This window comes from Hylobates moloch, unplaced genomic scaffold (genome assembly GCF_009828535.3).
Source record: "Hylobates moloch isolate HMO894 unplaced genomic scaffold, HMol_V3 SCAFFOLD_12, whole genome shotgun sequence".
Lineage (NCBI taxonomy): Eukaryota > Metazoa > Chordata > Mammalia > Primates > Hylobatidae > Hylobates > Hylobates moloch.
Window position 1 is genome coordinate 53,577,415 of NW_026652287.1, and position 15,300 is coordinate 53,592,714.

At 44.3% G+C, this 15,300-nt stretch overlaps 1 protein-coding gene across 1 annotated transcript; it reads left to right on the forward strand.

The window, feature by feature from the left end:
- Positions 1-1,118: 1,118 nt before the first annotated feature.
- LOC116478797 (cytochrome c oxidase assembly protein COX16 homolog, mitochondrial-like) lies at positions 1,119-1,436 on the forward strand. Its single transcript, XM_032170294.1, has 2 exons — positions 1,119-1,196; positions 1,254-1,436. Exons 1-2 carry the CDS (start codon positions 1,119-1,121, stop codon positions 1,434-1,436), a joined length of 261 nt encoding a protein of 86 aa, XP_032026185.1.
- The last annotated feature ends 13,864 nt before the right edge of the window (positions 1,437-15,300 follow it).

Consider the following 15,300-nt stretch of genomic DNA (forward strand, 5'->3'; position numbering starts at 1 on the left):
ATGTGGTGGCTCACGCCTGTAGTCCCAGTACTCTGGGAGGCTGAGGCAGGTTGATCACTTGAGGCTAGGAGTTTGAGACCAGCCTGGCCAACATGGCGAAACATATGAAAAATACAACTGTCAAACCAACCAACGAACCAAGCGACAACAAAACAGGTCTACCCTGGAGTCATACCCTAAATTTTTCTATTTTCCTCCCTTTCTGATCCTTTATCCCACTTTCCTTTTCTTCCTCTTCCTTCTCCTTCTTATTTGTCAAATAGAGGATTGAGTTATTATCATTGATCCATACAAAGTCCCTCTCTCATTTATTTTCTTTAATTCCCACCCCCCATTTCTATTCCCCGTCTTCCCATGTGCAACCTTCCTAATATGTTTGATATGCATCTTTTTGTTCGTATGTACTTTTAGAAAATGTTTATTGTTTTGTGTGCAAAAAAATAAATAAAATAAAAATAAAAAAAAGAAATGGTGCTGAGATAATTGGTAAGCCACATGTAGAATAAGAAAATTGGATCTTCATCTCTCATCCTATACAAAAATCAACTCAACATGGATCAAAGCCTGAAATCTAAGACCTGAAACTATAAAAATTCTAGAAGATAACTTCAGAAGAACACTTCCAGACATTTGCTTAGGCAAAGAGTTTGTAACCAAGAACCCTAAAGCAAATGCAAAAAAAAAAAAAAAATCATAAATAAACAGGACTTACTTAAACTGAAAAGCTTCTGCACAGCAAAAGAAGTAATCAGCAGAGTAAAGAGAAAACCCACAGAGTACAAAATATTTACAACCAATGCATTCAACAAAGGACTGTTACCCAGAATCTACAAGGAACTCGAACAAATCAGCAAGAAAAAATGAACAAACAAACAAATAATCCCATGAAAATGTGGGTGAAGGACACGAATAGACAATTCTCAAAAGAAGATATACAAATGGCCAACAAACATATTAAAAAAATGCTTGGAAACCTATCAGTAAGGACCGAGCACCAAACAACCAAGGAAAGTTGGTGAGTCAAGGATGTACTCATCTTGATGAGAGCTTGGGCCACTGAGATTTGAGAATCAGCGTTGGGCCGGCTTGGAGTTCTAAACAGATGGAAGAGTTCAGTCATGTTTGCACCTGCAGTGATGTGTGCTTTGTGCAAGCATAAGACTCTCCGCTACGAAGTCCCCATGTTGTTGCTAATTGTTGGAGTTTCTTTTGGTCTTCATGAGTTTTTACAAATCTGACATGATGCTGTGAAGATAAAAATTGATCATGAGTTGGAAAAAAACCGAAAGCAAATAGTATCATCAGAGTCAGAATATGAGAAAATAAAAGACTCCACTTTTGATGACTGGAAGAATATCCAAAGACCCAAGCCTTGGAAAGATCCTGACCTCCTCCAAGAAAGAAATCCAGAAATCCTTAAGACTAAGATAACTTGACTGTGCTGATTCTTTTTGATTTTTTAAATAAAAATGTCATCAACTGGATTTCCTAATACATACCCCTATCAAGTGGAAAGAAGATTCCAGGCTCATTGAAACCTGCATATGTGTAACTTGTTGGCAGATGATAAAATGTCAAGTACAAGGCTGGGCACAGTGGCTCATGCCTGTAATCCCAGCACTTTGGGAGGCTGAGGCAGGCGGATCATGAGGTCAGGAGTTCAAGACCAGCCTGGCCAATATGTTGACACCCCATCTCTACTAGAAATACAAAAATTAGCCAGGCATGGTGGCACATGCCTGTATTCCCAGCTACTCGAGAGGCTGAGGCAGAAGAATCACTTGAACCCAGGAGGCAAAGTTTACAGTGAATCGAGATCGTGCCACTACACTCCATCCTGGATGACAGAGTGAGACTCTGTCTCAAAAAAAAAAAAAAAGAGTCAAGTACAGGTTTTTATACTTCCCAATTATTCCATCTGCAGATGAAAGTAACAATGTTGGACACATATATTTTACACTTTGAAATAAAAAATGTGAGTACTGAAAAAAATGCTAAACATCACTAATTATCAGGAAAATGCAGATTAAAATCACAATGTGATACCAACTTACTCCTGCAAGAATGGCCACAATTAAAACATCAAAAAACTAGATATTTCCATGGATTTGATGAAAATGGAGCACTTTAACAGTACTGGTGGAAATGTAAACTAGTACAATCACTAAGGAAAACAGCTGGGAATTCTTTTTATTTTTATTTTTTGAGATGGAATCTCACTGTCACGCAGGCTGAGTGCAGTGGAGTGATGTCAGCTCACTGCAGCCTCTGCCTCCCAAGTTCAAGTGATCCTCCTGCCTCAGCCTCCTCAGTAGCTTGGAGTACAGGCACATGCCACCATGACTAGCTAATTTGTTTGTGCTTTTAGTAGAGATAGGTTTTCACCATGTTGGCCAGGCTGGTCTCAAATTCCTGATTTCAGGTGATTTATCCACCTTGGCCTCCCAAAGTGTTGGGATTACAGGCTTGAGCCAGCACACCCAGCCAGGAGATTTTTTTAAAGAACTAAAAGTAGAACTACCATTTGATCCAGCAAACCCACTACTGGGCATTTACATGCAAAAAAAAAAAAAAAAGTCATTATATAAAAAAGACACTTGAACAGGCATGTTTATAGCAAAACAATTTCCAATTGCAGAAATATGGAAGCACCCTAAATGCCCATCAACCATCAAGTGGATGAAGAAAATGTGATATGTATATACCATGTAATACTCAGCCGTTAAAAAATGGAGTAATGGCATTCACAGCAACTTGAATGGACTAGAAGATCATTATTCTAAGTGAAGTAACTCAGGAATAAAAAAATCAACATCGTATGTTCTCATTTACAAGTGAGAGCTAAGCTATGGGGATTCCAAAGCATGAGAATTATATAATGAACTCCGAGGACTTGAGGGGAAGAGCAGGAGGAGGGTAAGAGCTAAAAGACTACACATTGGGTACAGTATACACTGCTCAGTTGCTGGGTGCACCTAAATCTCAGGCATTACTGCTAAAGAACTTATCTATGTAGCCAAACAACACCTTTACGTCAAAAACTCTTAGAATAATAATAACAACAATTTTAAAAAACCCATAGAAATTTACGTTGATATGATTTGACATTTTTTTTAGAAATGATTTCACTCTTTCACCCAGGATAGAGTGTGGTAGATTGATCATGGCTCACGCAGCCTCAAGCTCCTGGGCTCAGGCCATCTTCCTCCTACCTCAGCTTCCTGAATAGCAGGTAATGCAGGTGCTGGCCACCATGCCCAGCTAATTTTTCTTTTCTTTTCTTTCTTTTTGTTTTTTTTGAGACAGAGTCTCTGTCACCCAGGCTGGAGTGCAGTGGTGTGATCTCGACTCACTGCAAGCTCCGCCTCCCAGGTTCAAGTGATTCTCCTGCCTCAGTCTCCTGAGTAGCTGCGACTACAGGTGCCCACCACCACGCCTGGCTAACTTTTTGTATTTTTAGTAGAAATGGGGTTTCACCGTGTTAGCTAAGATGGTCTCAATCTCCTGACTTTATGATTCACCTGTCTTGGCCTCCCAAAGTGCTGGGATTACACACTTGAGCCACTGTGCCCGACTGCTAATTTTTGTATATTGTGTAGACATGGGCTTTTGCCATGTTGGTACCAAATTTCTGGGTTTAAACAGTCTGTTTCTTGGCCTCCCAAAATGCTGGGATTACAAGCGTGAGCCACCACGCCTGACTAGATTCTTATTTTTATATGATATAGAAAAGCTAAATATATTTAGATCTGTAAGTTAGCAGAAAATTTGAAAAAAATATTTTATTAAAAATATAAAATGGTTTTACCTCCATCTTAACTTTGTAACAATTCCAACCAAACGTGAAGTTTTCTTGCCAGAACTCAGAGGAGGGCGTGAATCCAATGTGCAGACTTGACAGGTGGAAAGGTGTAAAAGTCCTGCTTGCTCTCTTTGCCGGGAAGCTGGTAGCCTGGGGCAAGTTCTCAGCCCTGCTCACCCACTCCCTGAAAACTAACCTGGTGCTGTCGGGGGGAGAGGCATCGTGGGAGCTAGACTGGCCTTTTGAGTTGTGTGGGAGCTGGGTGAAGCCTGTGACTGTCTGTTTTTTCCCACTTTCCTGACAACGTGCGTCACCAGCAGAGGCAGCCATAATCCTCCTGGGAACATAACTCCATTGACCTGGGAACCACACCTCATCCCACCACAGCAGCCACTGCAAGCCCCTCCAAAGGAGAGTCTCAGGTCAGACTTGCCTAACCCTGCCCCCACCTGATGGTCCTTCCCTACCCACCCTGATAGCCAAAGACAAAATTCATATTCTCTTGAAAGTTCTAGGGCCCTGTCCAGTACCTGATCCTCCCTATACTACCACAGCTGATGCTCTCTTGAAGGTGCCACCTCCTGGCAGGAGGCCAACCAGCAGAAAACTAGTGCATTAAACAATTACAATTAAGGATGCCCACAGAGTCAATTTCACTATTCTGCAACCTCCACCACAGCAGGTGATGGTGTCCATGACTGAGAGACCTGAAGATGATTCACATCACAGGACTCTATGCAGACACCCTCAAGTACCAGCCCAGAGACTAATAGCCCTGCTGTGTGGCTAGATCCAGAAGAGAAATAACAACCACTATAGTTCAGCTGTTAGGAAGCCACATCCCTAGAAAAAGGGTTAGGGTATTACATCAAGGGAGCACCCTGTGGGACAAAAGAATCTATATAGCAGCCTTGAGCCCCCAGATCTCCCCTCTCACATAGTCTACCGAAATGAGAAGGAACCAGAAAAACAATTCTGGTAATATGAAAAAATAATGTTCTTTAGCACCACCCAAAAATCATACAAGTTTACCAACAATGAATCCAAACTAAGAAGAAATCCATGTAGTGCCTACAAAAAAATTTAGAAAGTCAATATTAAACTAATCAGGTAGGTACCACAGAAATGTAAAGTCCAATATATGGAAATCAATGAATAATACAACATATGAAGGGAGAAATCTTCAGTGAAAAAAATAGAATAAATAAAAAACAATCACAATTTCAGGAAATAAAAACACACTTAGAGAAATGCAAAATGTACTGAAAAGTCTCAGCAACAGAGTTGAACAACTAGAAGAAAGAAATACCGAGCTCAAAAACAAGGTTTTTGAATTAACCCAATCAAACAAAGGCAAACAAAAAAGAATAAAAAAATCAACAAAGCCTCCAAGAAGTTTGGAATTATGTTAAATTAATCTCTTGACTTCATGATTTGCCCGCCTCGCACTCCCAAAACATTGGGATTACAGGCAGGAGCCACCATGCCTAGCCCCTTGTTTGTTTTTAAAGTTTGGCTACTAGAAAATTCAAAATTTTATTTCAGAGGATTTATGATATATTATTTACAAAAGCATATGACCTTATACACATGGTTGAATGCAAATACCCTCTAAGGTGGGCCTAGCTCAACTCTGCGAGTAAGCCCTGCCCGAAAGGGCTGCAGCCTAGGCTGTCACTCTTTCTTCATTCAACCCGGCATCTAATCACAGCTTCTGTCAGTGAGGGCTTGAGAAGGTGGGGTTTTAAACATTATCCAATCAGCAACACTGGCCTGGGAACTGTCCAATCAGGCATGCAGCTGGAGCAGAGAGGACGGCTTCTGGGATGTGGTGGGTCCTTTGTCTCTTGCTGCAGCTGGAGCTCCAGGTCTCGTTTTCACTGCTCTGTGTCTTCTGCTCCTAGAGGCCCAGCCTCTGTAGCCCTGTGACCTGCAGGTATTGGGAGATCCACAGCTAAAACGGGACGCCCTGGAAGCCTAGAAATGGTGAGAGTGCCAGGTCCGACATCCTGAGAGAGAGGAAGGGGCTGGTTGGAACTGGTGGGAAGTGGCCGTGGCAGGACTTAGGCCTATCAGCAGTCAGCTCCACAATCTGCACCCGAGTTCTCCTGGCCCATCTCAGCCTCAGTCCCCTTCAGCCATAATATGGTGGCTGCGCCGACAGCCGGCCCCCCGGGTGTCCTGTCTCTTCCCTGTGCAGTGACTATGCCCTGGCCTGGTGCCCTCTCTGGGCAGCTCTGCACCCGCAGTGCTGCGTCTCTCTCAGATTGTGCAGGGACCACGGTCATCAGGGGAGAATTCTGACTTGGGGTGCGGTTCATAAATGGGAAGAACTTTGGTCTGTGGGGGTCCCAGTTCCTATTTTCTCCTGTTAAAAATTTATGGGAGTTACTGCAAAAATATTAAATAACTTAATCAAAGAGTGGTTCTAGAATTGTAGAGCACCCAGCTATGGTTTGTTGTTTGTGGTCTATGGGAGAGGCCTGAAGGAAAGTCATTTATAAAATGCATGATGAAGAAAACCAAGTTTAGTAATTGGTTAGGTACAGTTACATGGTACAGTCACACTGCGCACCCAGCCTTTTTTCCTTTTTTTTTTTTTTTTTTTTGATGGAGCCTTGCTCTGTCGCCCAGGTTAGCATGCAGCGGTGGGATTTCAGCTCACTGCAACCTCCGCCTCCCAGGATCAAGAGATTCTCCTGCCTCAGCCTCCCGAGTAGCTGGGACTAGAGACATGCCACCACGCCCAGCTAATTTTTGTATTTTTTAGTAGAAATGGGGTTTCACCATGTTGGCCAGGATCGTCATGATCTCTTGACCTCATGATCCGCCGGCCTCGGCCTCCCAAAGTGCTGGGATTACAGGCGTGAGCCAACACACCCAGCCACGTGGTGTCTTTTTATTTTTTTTACATGGTGTCTTAATTTGTACATTAAAGGTGAAAAATTCCTGGTTACGTAATCAGAACTTAATTGGCAGTTTATAGTTGCTGAAGCCTGAACTTTGTTTCTCTGAATGTGGTAATTAAAAATAATGCACCTGAGTTAGATTTTTGTGTTTATTTTTTTAAAGTAGGAACCCAGGGACTAGAGACACCTCACTCTAATTTCCTGCCACTTAATTATTTTCACACTCCACAGGGAACTGATTTTCTGCTGCATTTTTCACCTGTGTCCCAAGCAGGGTCTTGGGACCATTCCCCATTTCACCAGCCTCAATCTAGTTTGCAATAAGATACTAAATTTCCAGTTTCTTCTTGGATCTTGCTCAAGAAAGAATTCAGGGCGAGTCATAGAGTAAGGTGAAAGCAAATTTATTAAGAAAGTAAAGAAATAAAAGAAATGGCTTTCTCCTTAGGCTGGTTGCACATTTTTATGGTTAATTTTTAATTATATTTAAATAAAAGGTGGATTATGCCTCTCCTTTGTAGACCTTTATGGTGTCACTTCCTGATGTTGCCATGGCATTTGTAAACTATCATGGGACTGGTGGGAGTGTAGCAGTGAGGATGACCAGAGGTCACTCTCATCACCATCTTGGTTTTGGTGGCTTTTATCCCGCTTCTTTACTGCACGCCAGCTTTGTGACCTGTATCTTGTGCTGACCTCCTAGCTCATCTTGTGACTTAGAATGCCTAACCACCTGGAAATGCAGCCCGGTAGGTTTCAGCCTTATTTTACTCAGCCCCTATTCAAAATGGGGGCTGTGTACCTCTGGCAGAGTCTGTGTCTGGCTCTGTAATAAATAAGAAAGGAGAGCACCATCTAAGTCATAATGGGAAGGGTATTTCTTTCTATAAACTGTTCCTGGAGAACACAAAGGATGAAGAATTTTACTAATCACAGCTATTTACCCGGGTTATGTATGTGTTTCAGCTTTCCACCTCTTTTTGTCCTATATATTCTTCCATTTGACTTTTCCTCAGTTGTATGTTTTATAATAAACTGGTAAATGTAAGTACAGTGTTTTTCTGAGTTCTCTGAGTAGGTCGATCAGATCATTGAACTTGAGAAAGGGCTCTGGAGTCCCCAGTTTTTAAACAGTAGCTCAGACACATAGATGGGCCTATGGGGTTTGTGACTGGCATCTGCAATGAGGACAATGTTGTGAGACTGAGCCCTGAATCAGGGCCCGTGCTGACTGGGTGGTGTCAGAATTTAAATGTTAGACATTGAGTTGGTGTTAGAGAATTGCTTGGTGTTCAGCAAACTCTACAGATTTGGTGCCAGAAGAAAGATATCACGGATGCCTGGCCTTGAATGGAACTCTGGGTGTCTGGAAATTGGAGGCTCTGCTCTCCTGTACACAGGCTGTCACACTACCCATTGTCCTGTGATTGCAGGTCTCCTCCCAGGGTGAGAGAAAATGAAAACTCACAGGAAAGGAGCTCTAATGACAGACCCCCTTGTCTCACAGCTGTCACCCCAGGATTCCCACCCACTCACAAACACACCTACTAGACATTAATGTGTTCACACTCCTCCCAGGACTAGGCACCACCATCAGGAATTTCACCACAACATTTTTTATCCTAGTGTTTCTTGCCAAAAAGCCACAAAAGTGTCTACAAGTCTCCTGGCATATCCCCACCCCCAGACACTGAATCTGCAGCAGTAACCTGTTTTCTCCATCTGCCTAGGATTATGGAGCACCTGTTCATAATCTCATCTGCCTGCATGGACACAGAAATAAATCAGAGTACCGCCCCACCGGGACCACTATCTGTAGAACAAACAATTCTTTTCAGTTACACTGCGCTCTTCTGCGCTCATGGGTTTTTCTTTTCTTAACTTTTCTTTTTGGTTCAGGCATACATGTGCAGGTTTGTTATATAGGTAAAATTGTTTCATGGGGGTTTGTTGTAGATTATTTTGTCACTGAGGTCCTAAGCGTAGCACCAAACAGCTATTTTTTCTGATCCTCTTTGTCCTTTTATCCTTCATCCCCCAACTAGGCCTCAGTGACTGTTCCTTCCTTGTGTCCATGTGTTCTTATTATTTAGCTCTTACTTATAAATAATGACATGCATTTGGTTTCCTGTTTTTGCATCAGTTTTTTAAAAATAATGATCTCCAGCTCCATCTATGTTGCTGCAAAGGACTTAATCTTGGTGTTTTTTGTTTGTTTGCTTGTTTGTTTTTTAAGATGAATTCTTACTCTGTTGCTCAGGCTGGAGTGCAGTGGCATGATCTTGGCTCACTGCAACCTCCACCTCCCAAGTTCAAGCGATTCTCCTGCCTCAGCCTCCTGAGTAGGTGGGATTACAGGTGCCTGCCGTGACACCCAGCTAACTTTTTGTATTTTTAGTAGAGACGGGGTTTTAGTGTGTTGACCAGCCTGGCTTTGAACTTCTGATATCAAGTTATCCACCCACCTCAGCCTCCCAAAGTGCTGGGATTAGAGGCATGAACCATGGTGCCTGGCTTTGTGTTGTTTTTGTATGGCCACATAGTCTTCCATGATTTTTATGTACCATATTTTGTTTTTACTAAATCTTTATTTTTTGGAGAGTGTCTCACTCTGTCACACAGGCTGGAGTGCAGTGGTGCAATCTTGGCTCACTTCAGCCTCAACCTCCAAGCCTCAAGGCTCAAGGAATCCTACCTCAGCCCGTTAAGTAACTAGGACTATAGGCATACATCATCATGCCTAATTTTTCTTTTTTGTATTATTTGTAGAGATGCAGTTTTGCCATGTTGCCCAGACTGGTATTTTATTTTATTTTATTTTATTTATTTTATTTTATTTTTTGAGACAGAGTCTTGGTCTGTCACCAGGCTGCAGTGCAGTGGCATGATCTCGGCTCCCTGCAACTTCTGACTCCCTGGTTCAATCAATTCTCCTGCCTCAGCCTCCCAAGTAGCTGGGATAACAGGTATGTGCACCATGCTCAGCTAATTTTTGTATTATTAGTAGAGATGAGGTTTTACCATGTTGGCCAGGATGGTCTTGATCCCCTGACCTCGTGATCCACCCATCTCGGCCTCCTGAAGTGCTGGGATTTCAGGCGTGAGCCACCACACTCGGCCCAGGCTGGTCTTGAACTCTTGAGCTAAGGCAGTCCATTTGCCTTGATATCCTAAAGTGCTGGAATTACAAATGTGAGGCACCTCGTGCTACCACATATTTTTTCAATCTAGTCTACCATTAATAGGCAATTAGGTTTATTCCATGTCTTTGTTATTGTGGACAGTGATGAAATGAACATGCATGTGCACATCTTTTTTTTTTATGTTCTCCAATTTAAAACTTTTAATTAAAAAGTAAACTTTAATGTCAAAAATGCAAACTTGGGGAAGACAGAAAAGATCACACAGAAGGCTGTCACTTCACACTGGGAAGGTTGCACAGAGGCCGGGCAGAGGAGCTCCTCATATCCCAGATTGGGAGGCAGCTGGTCAGAGGCGGTCCTCACTTCCCAGACAGGGCGGGGGCGAATAGAGGCGCTCCTCACTTCCCAGACAATGCCAGGGCCGGGCAGAGGCACTCCTCACTTCGCAGACGAGGTGGCAGCTGTGCAGAGGCCCTCCTCACTTCCCAGACAGGGTGGCGGCCAGACAGAGGCGCTCCTCACCTGCCAGAAGTTGGGGTAGCAGCTGGGCAGAGGCACCTCTCAGTTCCCAGATGGCGGGCGGCTGGGCAGAGGCACTCCTCACTTCCCAGATTGGGGGGATGGGGGGGCAGCGGGACAGAGGCTCTCCTCACTTCCCAGACAGCGGGACAGGCTCTCCTCACTTCCCCTGGCAGCAGCCAGGCAGAGGCACTCTTCACTTCCCAGATGGGGTGGCAGCTGGGCAGAGGCACTCCTCACCTCCCAGATGGTCGGCAGCTGGGCAGAGGCTCTCCTCACTTCCCAGGCTGTGGGCAGCTGGACGGAGGCGCTCCTCACTTCCCAGTCAGGGCTGCCACCAGGCAGAGATGCTCCTCACATCCCAGTCAGGGAGGCGTCCAGGCTGAGGTGCTCCTCACTTCCTAAACAAGGCAGCGGCCAGGCAGAGGCTCTCCTCACTTCCCAGATGGGGTAGCCGCTGGGCAGAGGCACTCCTCACTTCCCAGACAGTGGGCAGCAGGCAGAGGTACTCGTCACTTCCCAGTCAGGGCTGTGGCCAGGCAAAGGTGCTCCTCACTTCCCAGACAGGGCAGAAGCTGGGCAGAGGTGCTCCTCACATACCAGTCAGTTGGCGGCCAGGCTGAGGCACTCCTCACTTCCCAGATGGGGCAGCCAGACAGACGAGCTCCTCACATCCCAGACAGTGGGTGGCCAGGAAGAGGTCACATCCCAGACAGTGGGTGGCCAGGAAGAGGCACTCCTCACTTCCCAGATGGGGCGGCGACCAGGCAGAGGCACTCCTCACTTCCCAGAATGCATATGTCTTTATGGTGGAATAATTTATATTTCTTTGGGTATATACCCATGTTGTGGGATTTTTAAGGAATCGGAGAGACCGATGAGATTCAGGAGGATATTTATAATTATTTAGGTGCACTGGCCCAGTCGGATTAACATCCAAAGGACTGAGCCCTGAACAAAGAGTTAAGTTACCTTTTAAGCATTTCATGGAGATGGAGTGGGGGGAGATCTGTGCAGGAGGAAGCATACTACAGAAGTGAGAAACAGAGACAATTATTCAGTTGAGACATGCATTACATCATTTCTTACTTTTCAAGGAAAAACATGTTTTGCAACTTGAGTGTATCTGTCTAGTGACCTTGCAGCTGCACAGCTAGGGAAACAAGGTCTTCACAATGCCTTGGAAGGGAGGAGAGAGAAAGCTCACTAGCCACAGAAAAACAGGCAGTTAGTTTTTAAAGGACTCCAGCTCTTTCTCTTTCTCGGGGGAGTTAGGTTTTCTTACATACAACTGAGTTTGTGCTTACACACTTTAATTTATTTCAATTCCTGTTCCGTTCCCCTTTTTGGTGCTTTTTATAACAGAGGTGTTAATAGGAAGCACTACTATTTGCCACCTTTTCATGGAGATGAGCTTCTTCTATCAGCAGTGGCTGATATCTGGTAAATACCACCAACTGCACGATAGTGTGTCAGGCCCCTATTGCCTCCACAGTTGACTGAATACTCCTAATAAACAGGGGTAAAAGGCAAGGGAGGATGAGGCAGATGCCAAGAATAAGTAAGAACCCACTAATGAGGGTCTTGAATCCTTGAAAGGCTGAGAACCATCCTCCAAACAAGGAATCCAGGGACCAATTGAACCGAGTCTGAACTGGAACATGGGCCAACTTGCACATTGTAGCTGTGATTTCCATGAGAGCTCAACCATTATCATTGATTTCTAGGCAACCGTTGGTTAAATTAAATTTTCCACATACTCTTCCTTCCAATGCTGAGAGGTAATCTAAAGCCAATCTATTTTGATACATAACGTTCCTCATTTGTGTTGCTTGTATTGCCAATAAATCTAGTGCCCTTGATGTTTTATTGGTTATGATTTCAAGGACTGCCTGCAACCTTATGATGTGGTTGAGCATATAGGTGGGGGTGTGGTACCCCCATGACCCATCTTGCACCCAGGTAGCCATCCCATAGAATTTAATGATTCTTTCAGTAGGCCATTCATTATCTTTCCAGTCTCCTATGGCCACATCCTTTTTGATATTTGTGTCTGTTTTTGTGATTATGCTTCTTCTAGTTCTTTTATTTTCATCATAAACTGGATATCCTAAGAGTTCCTCTTTTAGTATAGGCAGAAATGGTAACACCATTAATGTATGTAATAGAAACATGCTTACACTACACATGGGCATGGCAAACCTTCCTCTGGGTATAGACATTTGAAGCATTTGCAGTAATAACATAACAACAAAACAATCAGTATTGACAGGATTATAACTAGGCTTATAAATTGTATCCACATTTACTTATCCAGAGATGGTCCTCTTAGCTTTGGCTATGTGTAGACTAGTCAGCTTTCTGGATGTGACTAGAGTGGAGCTTGCAGGATCCTCAAGCTTCAGCCATGTGTAGACTGACCAGCCTCCAGTATGGTCAGAGCAGGGCGGTTGTCCTTCTTACTGGTAGTTGGGTTTCACCATAGGACCATTCGGGTGGGGCAATCTGGGTCTTGTTGGCTAATCCACTGATTGTCATTGAGAGTTACTGCTGCCACTGGCTTTAGCCGGCTATGGTGAATCCAAGGTGTGACACCTGCAACTTTCACAGTAGTGGGACTAGACATGATCACAATATAGGGCCCAGCCCATAAGGGTCCCAGGGTTGTTGGATTCCACCTTTAACCCAGAGAGATTCTCCCAGCTTATGTGGATGCACTGGTCTGTTAGACTTATAGGTATCCTTGCCTTTACCCAGCCTTGCACCTCCTGCATTGCCACTCCCAAAGCCTGAATCTGTGTTCTAAGGGTTAGCTCTCCTACATCCTTTAAATCCCCTCTAATTTGATTAATGATTGGGGGTGGCCTTCCAAACAATATTTCATAGGGCGAATACCCAGTTTTTTCTAGGTGTACACCTGATCTGGAGGAAGACCACGGGCAAGACCTGATCCCATCATAAGTGAGTTTCCTGGAAAAACTATTTTAGTAGCTATTTGAGTGTCCAGTTTATCCATTCCATCTTTTCTGAACTCTGTGGTCGGTAAGCTGTGTGCAGTTTCCATTTGATCTTTAAAAGTTGAGTCAGCTGTTGTACTACTTCTGCCACAAATGCTGGACCATTGTCTGATCCTAGGGTTAAAGACTATCCAAACCTTGGTATGTGTCTTTTAGTAGCAGCTTTGTCACCTTTCATGCCTTTTCACTTCTGTTAGGGAAGGCCTCAACCCACCTCAAGAAGGTGCAAACAGACACTAGCATATACCAGTAACTTCCTGCTTGAGGCAACTCGGTAAAGTCTACAAGCAGGTTCTCACAAGGCACAGCTCCCGTTTCCTGAATTCCTGGGGGTTGAGTGGGTTCTTATTTCGGATTATTCAGGGCACAGGATAGACATCGTTCACAAACAGCACAGGTGATTGCAGAGATCCATGGCACATAGAAGTGTCAACCTATGAAAATCTCTAGGGCCATCCTTCCAATGTGTGTTCCTTGATGGATCTGCTTCACAAACCTAGGGGCTATTATCTCTGAGACGGCTAGCCTCCCGTCAGAGAACAGCCACCATCCACCTTTAATATATTTCCCTATTTCCTGCCTAAACCAAGCTTTTTCACTTGAAGAGTAATTGCGTACCTCTGGCAAAGGGGGCTCTGTAAGGAGAGGGATTGCTAGAGTTCTTTTTACAGGTAAAGCCATGCTCGTTGCTGCCTGCCTAGCCTCTGGGCCTGCCTTTCTGTTGCCCTGTGCCTTATAGCTTTTCCCAATTTGGTGTCCTCTGCAATGAATGACAGCCACCTTCTCTGGAGCCCATATGGCTTCTAATAATTGTAAAATGTCCTTTTAATTTTTTATTTCTTTTTTCTCATAGTCTAAATTCCTCTCTCTTTGTATATCACCCCATGGGTGTGCAGAGTTGCAAAAGCATATTTTGAGCAGTATACATATTTACTTTCTTCCCCTTGGCCAATAAAAGTGCTCTGGTTAATGTTATTAATTCAGCCTTCCTAGTAGAAGTCCCAGAAGGTAAGGCTTGGGCCTTGACCACCGAGTGTTGGGCCACTACTGCATACCCTGCATATCACACCCCATGTGTTATGAAACTGCTACCATCAGTGAAGTATTCAACATCTGGGCTCTCCAAGGGGGTATCGCCTAGATCTTCCTGGTTCAAGAACACTTTGTCCACTGTATTTATGCAACAGTGGGGAAGGTCCTGCCAGCAGTGAGGCAACCCACCACCCTTCAAAGCGGGCTCCTCCACAGGGAGCAGGGTAGCTGGGTTCAAGAAACTTACAGTCTGTAGTGTTATCTGGAAATTTTACACAGAAGAGTTTGACACTTTAGCATTCTAGAGTTGGACAGGCAACGAGGTTCTCTTTGCTCCATTAAGGTGACTATGGTGTGTGGCACCTGAATTATTAACTTCTGACCTAGGGCTAACTTGTTGGCATCTTCTATAAGGGTTGTGGTAGCTGCCAATGCCCTGAGGCAGTGGGGCCAACCTAAGGCCACCAAGTCCAGTCTTTTGGATAAATATGGTACCAACCAATGCCAAGAGCCCAACAACTGAGTTAAGACTCCAACTGCCACTCCCTTTCGTTCATCCACATTCAAAAAGAAGGGCTTTTTACATCTGGCAACCCTAGTGCTGGGGCCTGGATGAGAGCTTCCTTTATACCCTTGAAGGCCTTTTCCTTTTCCATTTCCCATAGGAGGGGCTGTCTTTCCCCAACTTTGGTAGCCTCATATAAGGGCCTTGCTATAAGGGAGAAGTTTGGAATCCAGATTTGGCAGAATCCCGCCATGCCTAGAAATTCCCTGCTGCCTTGTAACTGGGGTTGATAATGCACATACAGCCTCCTTGCATGCACTTCCAATCCTGCGCTGGCCTTGGGATACCATGAATCCTAGATATCCAACCTCTC